Source organism: Oculina patagonica, chromosome 10 (assembly GCF_052425735.1).
Source record: "Oculina patagonica isolate OP01 chromosome 10, crgOcupat, whole genome shotgun sequence".
In the NCBI taxonomy this organism is placed as follows: domain Eukaryota; kingdom Metazoa; phylum Cnidaria; class Anthozoa; order Scleractinia; family Oculinidae; genus Oculina; species Oculina patagonica.
In genome coordinates, this window is record NC_135767.1 from 20,902,021 (window position 1) to 20,923,873 (window position 21,853).

The 21,853-nt window shown below is 39.0% G+C and overlaps 1 protein-coding gene across 2 annotated transcripts; it reads left to right on the forward strand.

Moving 5' to 3' along the window:
* The first annotated feature begins 324 nt into the window (after nt 1-324).
* LOC144629024 (SRSF protein kinase 3-like) lies at nt 325-20,364 on the forward strand. 2 transcript variants are annotated; one of them, XM_078487179.1, is made up of 17 exons: nt 325-482; nt 2,837-2,921; nt 3,007-3,098; nt 5,278-5,386; nt 6,213-6,300; nt 6,654-6,741; nt 6,870-6,976; nt 7,719-7,878; nt 8,640-8,668; nt 10,102-10,477; nt 12,642-12,713; nt 13,340-13,458; nt 14,604-14,711; nt 15,469-15,538; nt 16,541-16,633; nt 17,525-17,558; nt 18,072-20,364. In XM_078487179.1, the coding sequence occupies exons 2-17, from the start codon at nt 2,887-2,889 to the stop codon at nt 18,226-18,228; spliced, it is 1,737 nt and encodes a 578-aa protein (XP_078343305.1). In that variant the 5' UTR covers nt 325-482; nt 2,837-2,886; the 3' UTR covers nt 18,229-20,364. The 2 variants fall into 2 exon arrangements, with proteins under 2 accessions (XP_078343305.1, XP_078343303.1); XM_078487177.1 differs by lacking the exon at nt 325-482 and adding an exon at nt 2,656-2,758.
* The last annotated feature ends 1,489 nt before the right edge of the window (nt 20,365-21,853 follow it).

A 21,853-nucleotide genomic window follows, 5' to 3' on the forward strand; every position in this document is an offset into this window, starting at 1 on the left:
GGCATGCTTTTGCAAAGTTAATTGGCCAAGATTTTACCAGACCAAATTCGCTCGTTTTTATCGATAATGCAAATTGCAAAATTTATTGTATAAGACCGCCGTGAGATTCTTTGTTTCGCCATATTGGTACCTACTGATACCGCTTAAGAGCGTTTCATTCATTAGTAGCTTTGTATACACTTGAACTGACAGAATTTTTATCCGAATGTCACAACGTCATTCAAGCGATACAGGGGTCATGAAAGTACCTTTGTCCGTGGAGTCAATCAGAGCACATTTCAAACAAAAACAAACCTCGATAACGCTCTAATCCGCAACGGCGCGCCAAACAATTCTTTCTGTCCACAGGAGCTTTTGATTCCATTCATTTGGCATTCAGAGAATTCGAGCTTTATTAGATCAAAACTGACAGAAAATGGCATAAGAAAGCTACTTCGTCTGCAGAATAAGTGGGTTTTGGTACCATATCGTCGGGGATAAAGGTGAGAAAGTCGTCGTGTTTTTAGTTATTTTGTCTGTTTACTGAATGACTCAGTCAAGCGAATTAGAAAAACAAGTTGTTCGAGTCCCGCAACAAATTATTCATTTACTTTGGATTGTTCAAGTTTTTATTCAATTTCTTATCAGTATGATTGTGTTCCAGACTACAGAATTTCGCTAAACTCCTAACTGTAACAATTTGAAGTGAGTTTGACATTTATTTTTCCTCATAAACAAATGCATCATTCCGAAACTGTTACTGACAAAACTTAAATGTTTTGAATCCATAATTTAACAACAATTCTGTTTTTCTTTTATTTGTTGAGTTATAAATACAATATGCATCTCTTAACAAAAAAAGTTCTTAGAAAGTGTTTATGAGCAGAAGTTAACTCAAATCAGATCTATTTCGTTACGCCAGGGGCGCAGATGTTTGCCTGTATGCAATCTACATTATTTAGCATTGCGTCGATTTTGCGTCTATTCAGTCTGTTACCAGACTTGCAAACCCAGATCTCAGACTGATATTTTCAATCGCGGGCATCCCGGCAATTTATCTTACGAATGCTGTGATTATCGGTTAATCATGCTCGGTTTAAAATTATCTGCAAAGCGTGCTAAACGTTTGTGTTACGAGAGAGCTAAGGTCATGAAAGTCAAGATTGTTTTTTATCGTTTTACACACATCGTTAAACACGGGTTTTTGTTTTACATAAATTGTACGAAACATGTTTCAGTAATACCAAAAGAAATTGCGCGACTGAGATTTGCAGCTTTTCAACTTAACAAGACTGCCTAAATATTGTAAAGGTATTTTAAATTCAAGTGTTTGATACATCGCGTGATCGAGCTGTTGAGTTTAATCTAATTATCGCTTGTAACCGACAACCACTCATTTGATTCTGTTTTTCGCGTGAGCATTTTAGGGTTGTTTACAAGAGGTAGGATATTGTGGGTCCTGGGGGGGGGTAGAGGTTGGGGTTTTATTTTTTTTTTTTTTTTTGGGGAAAAAAAAGTTAATGGCTTTTCAAGGGTATTCGATCGTATGTATGGAAGGAATACGCGATCCTGCGATCGTGTGGAGAAATAAGTATCATATCAGTGGCTCAAATAAATTAATTTTCTTTCTAAACTTTGGCATGCATCTTTTAGTTAATCGAATTCTCTCTCTTGCTAATATTTAATAAATCGCGATGCTAAAGCTTAAGTAACCATCGGCTGTGACGATCCTTGAATATCAAGAGAATAAAAGAAATGAAAATTGCTTCAACTGTTCAAGCTGCAGGGTCGGCCAGGGGGTATAAGTGGTATACCAATATACCTAAAAAACATGTACCCAGTACACCCAAAATTGTCCCTCAAAATCATGCTAAATACTGACCAAACTTTGGAAAAATACAATATATATACTTTATAAAAGGCCCACTGATTTTAGAGTAAAAATACTATATACCCTTTTTTAAATTCCCCTGTATACCGTATACCTAAAAACCCTGGCCGACCCCGGAGCTGGGCATTTTTTTGTTATTTTTTAAACCGCTGATGAATAAATTTCATCCCTGCGGCCTCTCGGTTTCGACCGTTTCGATCACTACTGGAACTCAATGGAGGCAGACCGTTGCATTTGTTTAGAGGAATCCTGACTTGCAATAAAGCCTACGATCTCTGTTTTTACGAAAATGCAAATTTGCGACCTTCATATACCCCCCTCCGGTAAAAACCCCCAGCAGCGCTATCCAATCTGCAACATTATCGATTTCATATAACACTCGATCTCAGCGTGAGAGAAAGAATTAATAAACATTTTAAAACCTTGCCTCGGGAAATCGAAGCTGAATTCTCGTTTATTTGGTATTGTAAGGCGTTTTACTTCTCTTATCTAAGAAACTTTACACTTCTGTATAAGATGCCACGTGAGGATCGAGTATTTTACTATTTTTTTAGTGATATTTTTGGGTGATTAGAAAATAATGTGTTTTTGATGGTCGGCCAACCTTGCCGACTGCAACCGCATTGCATGTCTGCTTCCATGTTAGATTTATTTAAATATTTACAAATTTCATCAGACCTTTTTTATAGGTCTAACACGTAATTTCACTAAATGCAAAATTTTCGGCTTTCTCCAGTAGTTCTTGAAAATTTTTTTTAGAAAGAGAAATCTCTCACTGAGCCCGCGATCCCTGTGCGCTGACATGCGCGCCTAAAATACCCAACTTTTCAACAAACTTGTCACAAGCGGCGAAAATTGGCAAAATGAACTCCAAAATGCAGCGGAAAGGTTAGATAAACTTACATTTCCTTTCCTAAGCACACCAAGGAAGTGGTTAACTTACTGATTTGCTATGATTCGTTTCAGTTCTTGCAATACAAGCGAAGAAAAAGAGGTATAAAGCGCCGAAAGCACGCATGAGGCCTGAAGATAGCAAGACCAAACCGAAAAGGTAAAACGATTTACAACGAGATAGCTGTGAATTTTTTACACAGGCCAAAGTTTGATGGATGTTCTCTGTTTTCTGTTGTGTCTAGCGGGAGTGTGTCTAGTTTCAACGATGAAGATTACGAAGTGGACGAAAATTCCGACGAGGAAGAACAAGAAGAACCGGGCGATTATATCAAAGGTACATACGTCAGTCAGCGTAAACAAGGGAATCTTGCAATTTTCAAGTGGCTTTACAATTCCTTTCGCGTTTTATTTACAAGGAAAGAGATCTAAACCCGAGTAAATTATTAATACGCCTGCTGAGACGCAAAGAAGTTTATTCCCCATTACTTTGTTGCTGTAAATTTTGCTATAAAATTTGGTCGACAGTGCACCTAATGTATGTGTTGAAAAAGACAAGCTCATATAAAATTAATTTTCTAGGAAGCTGGAAAATTATGCTGCTCTAAAGCCTTAACTCGTATTAAAAGGGTTTGAACGTGATCTGCTTAGATTCTTCCTTTGAAATATTGCGGCCGATTTTATTGTCAGGAAGTATGGTCCAGTTATTTTTGAGAGGATCAGTAACACGAATTTTGTGCGATAAAGGAATTTGTTTTCGCGATTTTTTTATGTACATGTACATAAACTTCAATTGACTGACCGAGTTCAACTTGAATACGGTAAATAGCTGTAATAAAACCAAATCTTGTAGTCATTAAACAATACCACTTTGAAAGCATTTTCAAAGTGTCACTAAGCCCTATTGTATGTTTTCCAGTAAGTGGAATACTGTTTTGAGAAAATAATAAATATGCGTCCATTTTGTTTTAGCGGCTGAAGAATTGTTTTGTTTGAAATGATAATGTGCTAATTATCCTCTGTATATATCAAAGACAATAATTTTAAAGCACAATGGTGAGGTTTTTGTCTGCTTGATTAATTTTGTCATATATGGTATTATTCTGTTCTGAATTATGGCAATATTTATTTTGAATTCCTATATATTTCTTCACAATGTTGGACATCAGGCCTCTTTCTAATAGCTACTGTTCTATACTGCTCAAAATATCGGGCTTTTCGCAGACTCATTGTGGTAAAAATTTTGGATTGCTCATGAGAGAAGCTAACTGTGCTATCATATCATCCTCTTTCTGGTAGATTTTTTCATTGTTTTTATTTTCGGATAAGTTTTAAGAAATAATCTTTACATACATAAACAGGAAATTCTGTCGCCAAAAACTGAATGAATGGTATTCTAATTTTACCATCAGAGTGCAAAACTTTTACAAAACACACCACAAATATAATTGCATTTATGCAAATTGTCTGAAAGGTGAGACAGTTACGTTGCAAGACACCGAAAAAAACTACATTTAATACTAGAAGTTTATTGTAGCTGTCAATTCTTTGTTATTAAAACACCTTGACTTATTTTTATGGTGAATTGCAATCAAAATAGTATAAGCTGCAATGAGTTAAAAGGCGCAACAAATTTGAATGTCAGTGTGTGTTTTATTCAAAATAATTTTTAAAACAAATTAGATCCAGTGCAGACTCGCATTAGCTAAAGAGCCATGTTTTGCTCATACTGTCTGATACCCAAAAAGCAAGCATGTTATTGCAGAAGGTAATTGTATTTTACACCTGTGCTTGTAGGAATTGTGTCTCCTCTTAGAAGCCTGGTAGCCAAAGGCTATAAAAATTTAGATAGAGCTACATGTGCCCTTAACTAGCTATTGTTCATGGAGTTTTTGCGTCACAGTCTAATTTTTTACCCTATTTCACGCTTCACAGACTAATTTTGGTCCTTTTCACGAGTCACTCATAAACCCTTTGGGGGCTACCCTTTGCTATGTACAACTGGTAAAGACATAAACATGTTATTAACACCTGGCACCTGCTGGAGCTGCGGAGGTATTCTGTCATGAGTCTATATGCAAAATTCCTCCTGTCCTCCGGGGATGGGTGGGGGGTACTTCCATTTGAAAGAAATGGGAATGGTTATCAAAAAATTTGAATTCAACTCCTTAAAGGAACTACATCACAGACACACATTTTAAAAATTGCAGTTTATTCAAGTTTGCCATCATATCTCTTATCTTGTCATTGAACCTCATTGTTTTTTTTGGCTTATATTTTTCCGTTGCAGTTTCTTTAAAACTTTTTTTGAGGTTTTCTTTCATTTGAATGAAATCAAAAATTGACTTAAAATCTAGTGACATAGTTCTTTAAGTAGACCAATCTGTCTGTGGTTCAAGCTTTTTTTACGCCTAAAAGATACTTTTTTTCATGCCTATTCATTCTAGACAGCTAATTAGGTGAGCTATTGTACGTAACTGGCTTTGATGTTCTTTGCTGACTTGTTTCTCTTTTAGGAGGTTACCATCCTGTCCGTTTAGGTGACTTGTTTAACAACCGTTACAGTATTATCAGAAAGCTTGGTTGGGGTCACTTTTCAACTGTGTGGCTAGGATGGGATCTCAAGTAAGTAGAAAATAATAATAACAGTTCTTTTGTTACAAGGGCTTCTAATAAGACCTGTACCTGCCTGAGCTCTGGAAATATTCTGTCATGAGCCAGCAGCTAAGATTCATGCAGCTTCTTAGAAAAGGAAGATCAGCTTTCAGCTTCCTAGAAAAGGAAGATGCTTTCAGCTTCCTAGCTTGCTTTCTGCTGGGTGCTGTACAAAGGTCATCACCTACCTTTCATCTTGTTGAAAGCCCTAGTATATGCTTGGGATACAGTCTTGAACACAAATCAACTAATCTTTGACAAAACCTGGCATACACCAATCTTTGACAAAACCTTGGCACAATAATAATTGCTGTTTTTCTCATATGAAACATGAAAAAATTAACTAATTCCCCCTCTTCCCATTTAAATGGTCGCGTAATTATAACATGCAAAAAAATAATGCCTTCAATTGCTGCCTACTTTTGCTCACAAACTGAAGTGCATTAAACAAGGAGTTTGGGCACATTGCACTATCAAACACTGAAATGGGGGGATGGGGGGGGTGGGGGTGCCAACAAGTTTCGTCAATGTCTGTAGAGTGAAGTTCGCAAAATTTGTGTTGGCAAATTTTCTAATGGCCCAAGGGTTTTTTTTGTCTCCTGATGGTTGACAAATTCATCAAAACAGAGTTGAGTTGTCTCATGCATAGGTTGATCTTCATGTAACTCAACAGAGACGTCAGGTTGTAGAAAAACCAAAAGAGGAAACCATATTTATTTCACTCGTGAAGTCCCCAAAAAGTCCCACTGACTTAAGTTAATTTAATTCCACTGACTTCTTGTTGCCTACTGGACAGAGATCGTCGGTTTGTAGCCCTGAAAATTGTAAAGAGTGCATCTCACTACACAGAAACTGCTATAGATGAAATGAAACTTTTAAGAACGGTAAGGCTCTGTTTTTTTTTTAGTTTAATAACATCTGCATTCAAGTCTAGTAGTCCAGGTTTGTGTTATATGTCAGTTTCGAGCCAAGAGGCCTATTGTGATTATTTTTACTCCCTTCTGGATGGGATGTTAGTTTCATGCAGAGTTACTCCCCAGCATTAGGCGGAGAAAGGCACTATGAGTGTAAAGTGTATTACCCAAGAACACAACTGAGTGACCCCGCAGTGTTCGAACTCGGACCACTTGATCTGTATAGTCCAGCACACTTACCATTAGGCCACCGTACCTCTCTCTCTGTTTATCTTTACACAAGAATAAGTATGCAAATTATGTATGCTTTTGATGTCTTTCAGGTACACACAGCAGATACAATTCACACTGGATATAAACATGTTGTCCAACTAACAGATGATTTCAAAATTGTAGGGATAAATGGTTCACGTATCCTTTCTGAATAGTTCACTGATTACTAACTAAAGGCCCTTTCTCTTACAAAATGACATGATTTTGATTTTTTCTGAGACATGTTTTTATTGTTTTTATGTATTTCCTTGACCCATGCTTCACAGATATATGTATGGTTTTCGAAGTGTTAGGTCATAACTTGTTAAAATTAATAATAAAGTCCAGTTATAAAGGAATACCTATATTGCAAGTCAAGAGTATTATAAAACAGGTATGTTTATGAAGATTTCTTTGAGCTTGTAATTTCCTGATAAAGAAGAAAATTTTATATGTCATGAGCATGGGACAAAAATTAAAATTTTTAGACCAAAAAAAAGCACGCCAAACAGGAATCGAGCCTGTGACTGTGACCTCCCAGATACCGTTTAGGTGCTCTAACCACTAAGCTACGGAAAGACTCTTGGTGAGCTAGGCCGATGTACAGCTTCATATGTGACATGCATCCTGCATACTGCTAGGATCAGCAATGTTGAAAGCATTGTGTGTGTGATAAATAAATAAAGATGTAAATTTTAAACTTGGGGAATGAATGATAAAGTCTGCGACAGGAATCAAACCATGACCTCCTAGTTACCGGTTGGGCACTCTAACAACCGAGCAACGAAGAGACTCTTTGTGAGCAAGGCCATTTACAACTTTATTTGTGACATGCATCCTGCATACTGCTAGGATCAGTAATGCTGAAAGCGTCCTGTGAGGGTGGAATAAATAAAGAAAGATGGTAAATTTTAAACTTGGGAATAAATGCTAAAGTCCTAAACAGGAATCAAACCCATGACCTCCCAGATACCGGTTGGACGTTCTAACTGCTAAGTTGTGGAGAGACTGGGGAGCATGGCCATTTACTAGGTTGATATGTGACACGCATCTTGCTTGCTGCTATGAACAGCAATTGTGATGTGCTTAACCTGTGACTAGTGATGGTTTTACATGTATCTGCGATCTTTACACAGACATTACAAGGCCTGGACTATCTACACACCAAGTGTAAGATTATCCACACGGATATCAAACCTGAGAATATTTTACTTTGTGTGAGCGAGAAGCACGTACAACAACTTGCAGCAGAGGCTGCTGCGGCAAGAGCATCAGGGCTTTACTCTCCAGCTTTAAGTAAGTATCAACACATAAATTCTCCTCACTAATGGCAAACTTTTCTTTTAGTGTCAGTTTTAAGAATGTGGTGTTTCATATCCTGGTTGATGATTTTTGCAACTTTTTTGCTTGTAAAAGAAAATAGGAGAAAAGTATGGGGCCAATTTGCTCCTTCAACCAATTTAGTAAACTCTCAAGGAAATAGATTTCGCTGTGGGCGATAAATATTCATGAATGGAAATACGAATGCGTCAAAGTTTCCTTGAATTTGATGTGACTGTTTTGCAATAAAAAGCTGTCAACACTCAGCAGATACTGTAAAAGCACATTACATAACAAATTCAAACGTGACCTGTCATATCAACAAATGTTAAAAATGCACCAACAGCTGCAACGAAGTTGAAAACTCAGATAAGCATCATAAGAACCCAAATTTGTACCATACAATTAGGTATTTTGCAATACAAAACTCAACGCACATGTTTCTGAAAGGCGATCTATCTAAAGAGTCGCTAATATTTAACCTTGGGCACTTAATTTCATAACAATGGTTTGTGTGACTCATGCTAAAACGCAAGTAAATAATCCTTTTCCGTCTAAAGTTTTATATTTCTTCTTGTGCTTCATGCAAAATAGTCAGTAGATCTCTTAGAGATCTTTGATCTTTATTCTTGATACCTGTGTGCTTGACAAGGTATGGATATTGTAAAGAGATGTTGTATGTTGCATCTAAACTTTAAGTGTAGTCACTGTATGATGTCTACTTTTTTCTCTTTTAGTTAGTACAGCTCCGCCATCAGTGATGCAGGTTGGTGAACAGTTCATAGTTTATAATATTGAAGGGATGTAACTAAGGTGTGAGGGGAATGCCTCCAGCCATGCGACCCATACTGCTAGAGCTTATTTCTGGTTTCTGTAACATTAAGGGGCTAGGAATATTTCTACTACCCCCTGAATGGGATGCTAGTCCACCGCAGGGCCCCCACCCCAGCATTATGTTTCCAATACCCATTTATACACCTGGGTGAAGAAAACCACCATGAGAGTTAAGTGTCTTGCCCAACACAACACAGTGACCCCAGCCGCTCGAACCTGGACCGCTCGATCCAGAGTCCGGCACACAAAGCATTAGGTCACCGCACCTCCCATTAGGTGTAAGCCTGGTGGAAATTTCTTGCTATAGGTGGGTACTAGGCAAGGATAAGATAAGATAAGATAACTTTATTTATACACGGTTTTTCCATCAGTAATTAAGTTACTGGACTATCTACCTATCTAACTAACTACAAAAATTTAATAACAACAAATTCAAAATAACAAAAGAAAAGTCTGCTTTTCATGGAGGCCGTGTCTAAAACTTACTTAAAATTTAGATATTACTTTAAACTGTGCCGACTTAATTTAGATTTGAAATCGGCCAGTGAAGATGCTTGTCTTAGGTCTACAGGTAAGTTGTTCCACAACTGAGCTCCGCTGTACGAAAAACTTTTCTTGAGATAATCAGTTCGAGGTTGTGGAAGAACTAATTTGTTTTCGGTATTCCTTAAACGATAAGCACTAACATCGTCACGATACACGAATCTTGATCTCAGATAATCAGGAGTCATACCATGTAATGTTTTATACATTAGGATAGACTTCAAAACCTTCCCAATCTACTTGAGTTTCTGATCTTTCATTCTTTTATAATTATATTTATGTGCCCCAACTGATATATGACTTACATGTAAATTACCCCCTCTCCCCCAACTCCCTCTATTAAGCCCCTCCTCAAAAGCTCCTTAAAATAAATACCGGTACCCCCCCCCCCCCCAACCTGGACTTAATAGATCATTTATGATAAGGGAAGTGGTCATAACAAGTGTACTTGACGAGGACCCACCTTGTGTAGGGGTAGGGGGGCTATGCAAGATACCACCTATCTGGTAAGCCAAATGGACAAAATTAATGTGCTTTAAAATTTGAGTTCATATTAGGTGTGCATGAAGCTTGCCTTGCTAGAGAAATGGCACAAGGAGGTTTGAATCTTTTTCTTAGTTTCTACTCCTGATAGAGTGGAGGCTATACAAACAAGACACTATCTTTTAAGGTGGAGAAAGAAGGGTACATGAAGAGACCACCTGTCTTTTTGCAGAGTGGTGGGTCCTGTCCGAGTACAATAGTTTTGACCATGTCCTTAGTACACAAAAACTGGGTCTCTTTAATTAAGCTAAGTGGTTTTGTTTTCTATTTTATTCACAGCAATGCACATCGACAAAAATATCAAAGAACAAGAAAAAGAAAATGAAGAAAAAGCTAAAGAAGCAAATAGAAAAGCAACAGCAACAACAGGATGAAATTGAGCAAGGAATGTTGGACGAAAATGAGGAAGTTTTGGAAAAGGAGGACGCGGAGGAATGTTGTAGCAATAATGTGGAAAATTGTGTAGAAAATTCTGAAGCTTGTGAACAAAATGCTAGTGAACTTGAGACAAATCCGTCACAGGAAAAAACTGTTGAAAATCATGTTGATAGAGAGTCTGTTGAATTTTCCGAAGAGCTTAGTAGTCAGACTCTTCAAGAGAAATGTGTTGTGTCTGGTGATGATATGTCCATAACGGAGGAACAGAATGAATCAGGTAAAGCCACCATTTATTATTCCTTCTTTTTATCATTTGAAAGAAAGACAGCATTATTTTGAGTTGTACCTACCATTGCACAAGTTGTGCAGGCCTGTATGTGACGTATTGCGTTTGTATCATGTGACACAAAGCAGGTGCGTTGTCTTTGATTTCTCAATTCGCCATGTTGTTTTGTTGGAAAAACTTTGAGTGCTTGTGCCTTGAACGAAACATTCGATGAGGGTCTTGTACGATTTCACTTCTTCGATTCCCTTATTTTCTTGTTTCATTTTAATAATTGAATAGCTTGATGCATAACTATGCTAAGTGACTTTTAAGATGAAAATTCGTTTTTTCCTTCAAACGTGCCCGAATTTTTGCATGTGGTCTTCAATTTAATGGAAAAACATTGTCCTCGAATTAAAATTTCTGGTTTGCACCTTGTCTTCGAGAAAAACTAGAACTATGGTCACTTTAAAACAATAACAGGCGGCAAAGAGAGAAAGAGGATTTAACTTAGCAGTTACAGTAAAGTAAAGTTAGGGTCAGCTAGTGTTAAGGTTAGGGTTAAGTGTCACGAATGTTATATAAACATTGAACTTGACCGATCGACAAACTTGAGCGACTGAACAGTGAAAAGAAGTGAAAAATATATAGCAAAATGAACGAGAAATACTTAAACAAAAACGACTTACGCCGTTGCCCTTTCCTCTTGCCAGCTTCTAACCACAAATGCACTCGCCAAATGTTCAATGTTTCGTTTTCAGTCAGCAAATTTAGGCTGCTAAAGGTTAATCCATAATATGTTTTCGCTTTTCCCCAGTTTCTCTCCGTAGTCACGTGTAACGCAATTTGATCTTGACTCACAAGCAACGATCGTTCTTTTAAACATTCAGGCCTTTTATTCCTGGAAAGGATCGCAGCTTAGGGCTATTTTTTGTCGAAATGAAGCAATTTGTTGCTTTTCTTGGTAAAAATTATCCTTTTCTGTCGATTCTGTTGTGTTCTGTTGATTGAGTGAGCGTTTTCCGTCTTTGCCGTGCCGAACGAACTTTGTTTATTGTGACAATGCGTATCGAATGACGTATCCATTAAAGATTATTATGGGATATCCCTGAGTAGCTGAAATACGGGAAGTCCTATCGCCAAATCTAAGAGAATTTTTATAAGTCTAAAAGCACCTCCTTATTTCCAAACGTTCAACGCGGCAACACGAGGCAAATGAGCCAAAACTTCGAGAAAATAACGTTTTTTGGAACAGAAGTTGCTTCTAGACCTCGCCTGGCTCAATGCGCCTTCGAAAGCCAAGTTTACCGCCAGTCTTGGCAGGGCTTAGCAATCTTCAGGCAGCAACACATCTCGCTTCTTTGAGATATGCTAGTGGCTTACGGGTTTCCAGACTTAATGATGTCCTTTCACCACCAGACGGGCACAAATATGTGTCAAATGAGCGAAAATAAGCGGACTTCTAATGCGTAAGGTGAGTTTTCAACTGGTCTGATTGAAAGTCTCGTTGCCTCGGCTTCGCTCGCCAAAATAATTCAAACGTAAGCTTACGTCACAAAGTAGTTTAAGAAATTCATTTCCAGATCCCGTTTTTGAGCGAGCGAATAAATTCCCCCCCCCCCCCCAAAAAAAACAAAAAAAAAAAAACAAAAGGACAACGATTTTCTATTTAATCGATGACCACACGCAAACATTCTGGCACGTTTGAGCAAAAATTCAGGCGCGTTTGAAGGAAAAAACGATTTTTCATCTTAAAAGTCACTTAGCATAGTTATGCATCAAGCTATTCAATTGTTGAAAACCTGTTCTATATAATCTTTAGAACTAGTGAACCTGGATTAGCTGAACTTGAACTGGATTTATCTTAATGTGTGTGGATGGTAATCTGGATATGCATCTCGACGTTTCGTATTAAAAGTTCTGAGTTTTCGACATTTATTTTATTGGATTTACTGTGTGGCACTTGGGCTACTTAACATGAGTATTGCTCGCCCTTGTGGTTGGAACAACTGAGTTTTCCTTGCGTTTTCTAGCATTGTTGCATTAACTTTTACGCTTCTGTAGGTCTTCCTTCTCAAACAGCAATATTCCGTCTGAATGGGATGCTAGTATTAAAGACTGCTAATTTTCTCTACTAGACATAACTAATTTGACTGGGGTTTTTTTGTGATTCTAGATGGTCCACTATGCAATGGTGATGTACAGGACAGCAAGAGTGTTGATATGGAGTCATTACCAGAACAAAAAGGTATTCAAGCTCTTGGAACAAAGCTAGAGAAATAATTTAGCATTCAGATAAGCAGGGCTAATGTTAAGGGCTGTAACAAATTTGGAAATCTTTGGATACCTTTACACTCATAACTGCAGAAAAACACCTTGCATGCTCCTCAGGCCCTCCTATAGGGACAAAGTCAGAAAATTTTGGACTCCCACTTTTTAAATCCTGGTTAAAAGCCTGATGCCGATTGATGTTGTGTAACACTTGCATACAGAGCGAAATGCTAGGGATGATAGCTTCAATGCAAGAGCTGCTTACAGACTTAATGACAGCCCTGGATAAGCATGCTTACATAACACGCAACCTGACTCATTGCTTAAAGTCCGTTGAAATTGGGTGATTTTCAGTGTCAGTGCTGAAATTGCCATGAGGAGAATTGTCAAAGCTGAGCATAAAGACGGTCTTTATGCTCAGCTTTGACAATTAGACCTGGGTTGGATTAACTGGAATGAGGTGGAACAGCGAGCAAAAGACTGCAAAAGATGGAAGACTACATCCACTACAGGAGCAAAGAGGATAAGTGAGTGAGTGGGTGAGTGAGTGCTGTAATTGCCTGTTAAGTTGCATGACCTGGCCCATTTTAATGTACATTTCAGCTGCACCTGAAGAGAGTTGCATTGAGGAAAGTTGCCTAGAAGAATGTTCTGTGGAACCTGAACAAGATGATGACTCCATTAGAGTGAAAATTGCTGATCTTGGAAATGCTTGTTGGGTGGTAAGTAGATGTACATGTAAACCCAGCTTTACACCCGCTTTTAGTGCTGCATGCATAGCAGCTATTTCTCAGCATCCATTTTTCGACAGCGTCTATCAGCTTGCTGTTTGAAATGAGTCAATCAAAACCAAAGCTTACTGGTGTTTGTTTCATTCAAATGAGCCCACAAGTTCAGGGATGTAACTAAGAAAACTATATGCCGGCTCATCAACAAGCCCAGCTGGCTTTTCTGGCCTTAGCAGCTCTAAGAGTTTACCTAAGTCTTTGTTTTCATGTGAAATTTCAGCCGGATTTAAGTTCTTTTTCAGCCGGTTAAATTAGCCGGCAGCCGGCCCTTAAAGACATCCCTGAAGTTCAGAAGGTCATGACAGTTGGCTGTGATTGGTGGACTTCTTTCCATCTCATTCGAAGGCTGCAAGAAATATTTGAGGTCAATTGGATCTCAGCGATGTTTTTCTTTTGGAAACGTGGCTGGAGGCTGCAACTTAATCTGACATTTTGTTTGTTTTTTGTCAGGGAAATTTGATTTTTATCAGGAAAAAGTCAGGGAATTCTGAAAAGTCACCCTTCCCTTGCTTGCATTTGCATTAGGGATGTTCCCTTGTGAAGGAAGTGCAAATGCAAGCACAAGTAATATAAGGTCAGCTTCGAGCCAAAGTGGCGCATACTGCCGGAGCTTATCCCGGTTTCCTTAGCATTAAGCAGCTAGGAGTATTTCTACTCCCCCTGGATGGGATGCTAGTCCATCGCAGGGAACCCCCCAGCATTATTTCGCCGGTACCCATTTATACACCTGGGTGGAGAGAGGCACCATGAGAGTAAAGTGTCTTGCCCAAGAACACAACACAGTGACCCCGGCCAGGGCTCGAACCCGGAACGCTCGCTCCGGAGTCCGGCGCGCTAACCATTAGACCACCGCGCCTCCCATGAGCACAAGTAAGGTGCAAGAAAATGGACAATTCATTCATTGTGCTTGCATTTTTTGCATTGAGCTAGTTCACACATGTTTTTCCTTGCATTTATTTTTGCATTTGCATCACAGGTGTGAACTGGCTTAAGTTGTGGCTGCATGTCTTTGCAGGTCTCTAGACAGTCTGTCTTGTTATGTGTCTTTTCTTACGATGTGCCATTTGCCTTTTTACCAGCATCATCACTTCACAGAGGAGATCCAGACAAGGCAGTATCGTAGTCTTGAAGTTTTAATTGGTGCAGGGTATGGTCCGCCTGCTGATATGTGGAGCACAGCATGTATGGTAAGGACGAGTGATATAACATGAGTCAAATAAGATACTTCACAATTATTCGCACGTTGCGCGCCACTTATTTTACTCTACTGGACACTACCTATGATATTGACATGCCCTGCACCTGGTTCCTCTTCCGTAACTGCCCTTGCCACCGCTCTTAATTTTTGTAATTAATATTATCTGCATCTTGTTTTATAACTTTAGCTATAAGTAATTAACTAGATTTTATAACGATAATTTTTAACTATAGTAATTAATTAGATTTATTGTATATACATATATATATATATTTTTTAATTTAAGATTTTTATCGCCATTCTTTTAAGTTTTTAGGGTTGCGCCCCGCATGGGTTACTATTTTCCCGTTCGCGCAATTCCTTTTTGGTCCTTTTCTTTTTCTTTTATTTGTAAAATTTTAAGACCAATAAAGTTGATAGATTTCAATAAGCACCAAGTTGGCTATAACTATCTCATATCCCACAAGTTTTCAAAATTACATTTATAAAATAAAAATAATTTCAAAAATGGTGATAGAGAACTCATTTCAAATGTAGAACACACCTTGGTGCCAAGACTTCATTTTGTATTAATGTCATGCTAAAGTAGCTTTCATAAATTTGTCAGCCATTTATCTGTCAATTGTTAAATTAAATTTATTTAAATCACAATGACTGTACAGTTTGTAATATCATAAATTAAATTGTACCTTCTATATAACGGCCCAATATAGCTGCTAAGACTGCATGTGTTTTTTATATTCCAGGCATTTGAACTGGCGACAGGAGACTTTCTTTTTGATCCACATTCTGGAGAAGATTATTCAAGAGATGAAGGTATTGCTGACATAGTTATTTTTCCTTTCCTTTCCTTTTTTTTCTTTAATTTTTTTGGGAGGCGTGCTGGTCTAATGGTTAGTGTGCTAGACTCTAGATTGAGTGGTCTGAGTTCAAGCCCATGCCAGAGCACTATGTTGTGCCTTTGAGCAAGGTACTTTACTCTCACAGTTCCTCTATCTACCCTGGGATAATGCTATCCACTGGATAACTCACTATCCGGTGGATATGTACTGATAAACAAACTTAGCTATCCACTGGATATAGAGGATATTACATGGTTGCGCGGAGATATGAAATTTATCTTCGAGTGTTCAAATCGATATCTCACGTTCTGTTTATTATATAAACCTACTATTTATGATGTTTTTGACGATTTTCCGAAGATTTCCGACGATTTTCCAAAGATTTGCAAAATGTTGTCCGAAGGTCATACGAATGTTTCCGAACATTTCCCGAACTTTTACGAAAATTTCCAAAAGATATCTGAAGATTACCGAAGATTGCCAAGGAAGATCCAAAGATGTTTCGACTTAATATCGATTTACTTTGGCTCATTCAGCATTGTAACAGGGCAAACTTGTCAGAAAATGTTTCGAAATCGATATCTTCACATGTGAAGATAACATGTTATTTTCACGTGTGAAGATATGATTTTTTTCGCGAGAAAGATTTTCTGGTATTTCACTGATGTTTATATAATAAAGTGATTTATTCAGTGATAGCATTATCCACCCTATGAACAACTGGGGCCAGACCTGTGTATAAATGGGAAACGGTGGCTTTAATGCTGAAGGTGACCCTGCTATAGACTAGTATCCAGGGAGGAACATAAATACTCCTAGTTGCTTAATGCTATGAAAACCAGGCTACAGTACACTCCACGCTTGTAAGCCACAAGGCTCAATAATATATTGCAGATTAAAACCTCCTTTACTCCCATTTTCTGCATCATATCAAACCTAAAAAAAGGTGAAGATTAATGTGTATTTTCTTTCACAGATCATCTAGCTCATGTCATTGAACTTCTTGGGAAGATTCCAAGGCACATAGCTCTTTCTGGCAAATATTCCAGAGATTTCTTCAGCAAGAAAGGTTGGTTCTTCATCACTCTTGATGCATCACATCCATGTCCATGATGTTTGCTATGGCATATCCACTCTGAGGTGCTAAAAGGGCGGGGCACTGAATGGGGTGCTCAGAGGGTGAGGCAAGGGGATGGGGTACTCAAAGGAAAGGGCAAGTGGATAGGGTGCTTAAAGGGCAGGGCAAGGGGATCAGGTACTCAAAGGGTGAGGCAAAGGGATCAGGTACTCAAAGGGTGGGGCAAGGGGATCAGGTACTCAAAGGGTGAGGCAAGGGGATGGGGTACGCAAAGGAAAGGGCAGGGGGATAGGGTGCTTAAAGGGCAGAGCAAGGGGATCAGGTACTCAAAGGGTGGGGCAAAGGGATCAGGTACTCAAAGGGTGGGGCAAGGGGATCAGGTACTCAAAGGGTGGGGCAAAGGGATCAGGTACTCAAAGGGTGGGGCAAGGGGATCAGGAACTCAAAGGGTGGGGCAGGGGGATGGGGTACTCAAAGGGTGGGGCAGGGGGATCAGGTACTCAAAGGGTGGGGCAACGGGATCAGGTACTCAAAGGGCAGGGCAAAGAGATCAGGTACTCAAAGGGCAGGGCAAGGGGATCAGGTACTCAAAGGGTGGGGCACGGGTTGGGGTGCTCAAAGGGCGGAGCAGGGGGATGGGGTACTCAAAGGGCGGGGCAGGGGGATGGGGTTCTCAAAGTGCTGGGCAAGGAGTGAAGGGGGAAGGTGTAGAAGTAAAGACAGACTCTTTCCCGACTTCTAGATTGGTCACTACTTAGACATTAAGGGAGAAGTCGTCTAATAATTCATTCCTTGAACCAGTTACCAGAATAAAACTGCTTGTGAGAACTTGGAAATCTTGTTTTTTTAATGTTACTGATAATTTGCATTATTTTATAACAGGTGAACTCAAGCATATCTCTAAATTACGACCCTGGTGAGTGCTTTGTGAGTAGTTATATTTATATCTACTCATGTGATATTTACACTTGGCATCACATTATGATATGTTTTTAGTTCAAAAGGCATGTTGCCAACTTTGGTCAGGCAAACAAAAAATTTGGTCGAACAGCACATTATATGAAACTTAAATTCATACTTCACAATCACTTTTCATCCCATACTGAGAACTGAACTCATCATTACCCAAGATTTTTCGTTTTGTGGCATAACAATTGCAATTATTGTAGTTTGCATTAACCCAGTTCTTGTGGATTTTTAGGTGTTTTCCAGTCCACAAGGACAAAACTTGAAAAAATCAGCCTGACTTTTTCAACTTGAGATCAAAAGTTTCTGATGGCATCACAATAATATCACTTGTTTATAGCTTCAGTGCACTTGCATGGTGATTTTTAACGAAATTGGACCACTATTCGTAGTTTCTTTATGTTTTTAGGCCTTTGAGTTTTTTAAGTGCGTCCCTTTAATTTAATTTAATTTTTGTCCACAGGGGGTTGTACGATGTTTTACGTGAGAAGTACGAGTGGCCTGAGAAGGACGCCATGGAGTTTTCAGCATTCCTGCTTCCAATGTTGGATTTCAACACAGAGAAACGAGCGACTGCGGTACAGTGTCTGGAACATGCTTGGCTTAAAGATGTTGTTTAGAGATCAAAGGGTTATAAATTGAACCAACAAACCTTTGTTTCATGAATTTCAAGTCAAGTCTTCACCGCCATTTTTCCAACTGATGATGACAGAGGGTTAATTGGTTTATACTAGTTCAGGATGTGTTGTCCTGTAGTTTTTAAGTCCATTTGTCCAAAGATGGTGCAGTTTGGGCTCAGTCATTGTTAAAACAACAACTTCTGCGGTGACGATTCAAGAAAGAATTCATCACCTGCGAGTCAAGGAAATTTTGATTTTGGACATTGTATTTCACTTTTGGACCCTGTAGGGTTCACTGAAGAACTTAAAAGAGTCGATAACGTGACACTTGTCAGTGACATTAATTTTTCGTGTAGTGTACAGCTGCATCAAAAGAACTTCTTTGAAAAGATTACCCTAAATAAACATGCGTCTCTATTATTGGCGCGCTTAAATTTTTCTGCGCTCGAGGCACGTTTGAATTTCGAGCCTAAAAATTCCATTTTGATGACGTAACTGCACCGTGATCCGTGTAGATCTCTGATTGGTTGATACTCGGTTTTGAATTTTCGCGCGCAAGTAACGACCAATCAGATCGACTTAACATATCTCTTTCTAGCTACGTCATCATTTTGGATTTTTTTTCGCGCGAATGTAAGCGTCTCTTGAGCGGGAAAGAATTGAAAGAGCGAAGAGCGATGTGCGTTTAAAGGAGTCGTTTACACGGTACCATAGCGGTATATAGTAATATTTGTGTACAGTTGGATCAAAAGAGCACGGTATTGCTGTGACAGACAAGATGTTAAATATGCTTTTAAAGGACAAATCAAACCTACAGACGGTGAGTGTGAGCGAGCTGGAGCGTGCGTGAAAACCACCTCGCGTGAACAACGCGTGTTCTCGCGTGAGGTGAGTTTCGCGTTCGATCGCGTGCCCACTAAATGAAAGCGTGATTTTTGGGTATGCTTTAAAGACAACAACCTTAAGTAAAAGCTTTCTTTTTCCTTTAATGGGAAGTTATGATTATGTGTAGCATGCAAAGTAAATTGAACAACTTTACAAAATAATTACGCAGACCTTCCTGGAATGATTGCCACTTACTAGTAGCTTCCGTTCACACCAACTAAACATTTGTAGCTAATCTAGCTTAAAGTCTCAAATCAACTTTCACCTTCAAGTAGGATAACCTCAGTTGCTGACGTTCATCCACACAACAGTTTTAAACCCTGTTTAGATTTGGTATGAATTGGACTATATAATCACTCGATTGGACTTAATATTAATTAACAAAAAGAAGGTTCTTTTTTCTGGAAATTAGTGAGATAACTGGCAGTCCATATATTAACTAACTTAACTTCATTGTAAATCTAAAGAGTACAACATATTTTGAAGAACAGTAAGCAATTATTTAATTATATCGTTTCAGTGTAATGTATAGCACCTTAGCGATTGCTAGAGGTTTTGAGTGTCATTTTCCTTCATCTTTTTGTGGTTTACCAAACTTCTTAGCCAATCAGAAACAGGTACAGTTCGTCCCTGGATTATGATTGGTCAAGCGAAGGGAAGCAAACAAAAAGCGGACAAATGCCAATCAAAACCTTGACAAATCGCAACAGTGTGTCACGTTGCAATGGGAAAGAAAAGCAAAGTGGCTCAGAGACTAAAAGATTGACCTTAACACGTATTTGTTGTTAAAGATGTATTTAATGTTCTAAAAAAATTTATTTGCCTCAAGTTAAATCTATCTTTGTTTGTCCATAGTCAATTCCTTTCTCTAAATAGATGTCTTTACAATCCGTCGTAAGCATGCAAGTCTCGATAGCAGTACATCAATAGGCCCAGAAATCTTGGCCCCAAGGGACTTAGAAGCTCTGGGGCTCCGGCCCAAAAACGTAGGGCTCCAGGAGAGTAAAAGTCCAAAAGAAAATACATTATCAGAACTAACACTAGAGGCAAGGGACGTTTGTGCCACATTGGCATGGATTAAACTCCTTCGACAAAGTCAGAGTGTAGGATATATAGTAGTTGTACTTATTGAAGGAAGTCATATTTTAAATTTATTTTTTACGTTGCCTAACTTTCGCCTAAGAAGCATTCTAGACGTGTATCTAGAATTTATCTTCAAGTGATTGCAATAAAGATAAAGACTGCAACTCATCCAGCAGTGTTTCATCAGGTCCACAAAACTTGTAGTCCCCCCCTCCCCGGACTTCTTACATGAATCTATGTTTTGGGATGTTTTGTAAATTTTTGGGTGATTTTGAGTTACATTTGGGAGGAATTTTTTTTTTTTTTTCAAAGGATTAGCAAAATTGAGGCGAAGAAATACACTGGAAATACTTGAAATCAGAATTTGAAGTTAAAAATTAGTACATGGACACCAAAAGAGTCCCTCGGTAACCTGGAGGGCTCGTGTGGGGATTCTCAGTGCTCTGGTGGTGACACTGCCTCGTACCCAGGCGCCGCGAGAGCTTTTGGCGAAGCACGCAAAGGGTCAAGGGAAGGCGTGAAAAAGCACGAAAAGGGTCAAGGGAAGGCGTGATCGGAGGCGGGGAGCGCGCTCCACTTCTTTCGCCCTTCCCATGATCCCTTGGGATTCCGTATAAAGCGGTAGCGCCTGGGTACGAGGCAGGTGGTGACAAAGATCGGAAGTAACTCACTGGAACAATATTCATCAGACATCCTCAGTGAAATGAGTAGATTGAAATTTAACGGATTCTAAGATTCTCTAACATTTCTTTTATGGTTCTTCTATCGTTTTGAATGTGGAATTTGTTCCACAAATTGCTGCCGAAGGTTGCATTGCCAAAACAAAATCCCACCGTCTCCCGGTTCCACACAGGGCTAAAGTATTCGATCATCATCCCCTCGATACAAGGGGCGTAGTATTCGATGTCCACAATCATGAATCGGACCACAAAATGAGATAGTTTTAAAGATTCTCCGGCAGCTGTTTTGCCCTTTTTGATTTTTTCACAATGCTGCTTGAGACGATCTGCAATGCTCCTCTCGGACTTTCCCACATAAACAGGATAGCGTGTTGAGGGCGAGACCTGGCTTCCTTCATACAGCGGTGTTGCGCCAACATGATAAATGAAGTAAACTCCAGGACGTGGAGGAAACTTACTACCTCCAGTGGATAAATGTGTAACTTGTCCATAAATTCAAGAGCAACTCGCTGCAAAGTGCACTTGTATCCAAAAACACCAGCAACAGATACACCACTCTGCTTCTGAAATTGGACACGCAGCTCTTCCTCCACCTTTAACGTTTGCTCTTCTATTGCAGTATCTAGTACGGCTGAGGTGAATTTTAAATACTCGTTTATGGACTCATTAGAAACAAGATGGCTTCTTTTTTCCGTACAAAGAATATTGACGACATACTGGTTGGATGATCTTGCAAGGTTCTGTCGCAATTCTGTACCGGCACAAGAAGGATCGTGTAGGTTATCGCACAGGTCCGACAGGTCGCTATAACATGAGTGTATCATTTTATGTATTTCACCATCAAAGGAATACCCAAGTTCTGGTAAAAGAGGCAAAACTGGAGTAATTTTATCCCGGATAAAATCAGCAATACCTCTCCTCGCCCTTGAAGATATAATATTTTTAAACTTGCTAAGAAACTGATTAAATTTTCCTTC

Coding starts and splice junctions, on each gene's coding strand:
- LOC144629024 (XM_078487177.1), top strand. CDS start 2,734: ATGAACTCCAAAATGCAGCGGAAAG. Junction 8,669..10,101: donor CTCCGCCATCAGTGATGCAG/GTTGGTGAACAG, acceptor TTTTATTCACAG/CAATGCACATCGACAAAAAT. Junction 14,712..15,468: donor TGTGGAGCACAGCATGTATG/GTAAGGACGAGT, acceptor TTTATATTCCAG/GCATTTGAACTGGCGACAGG.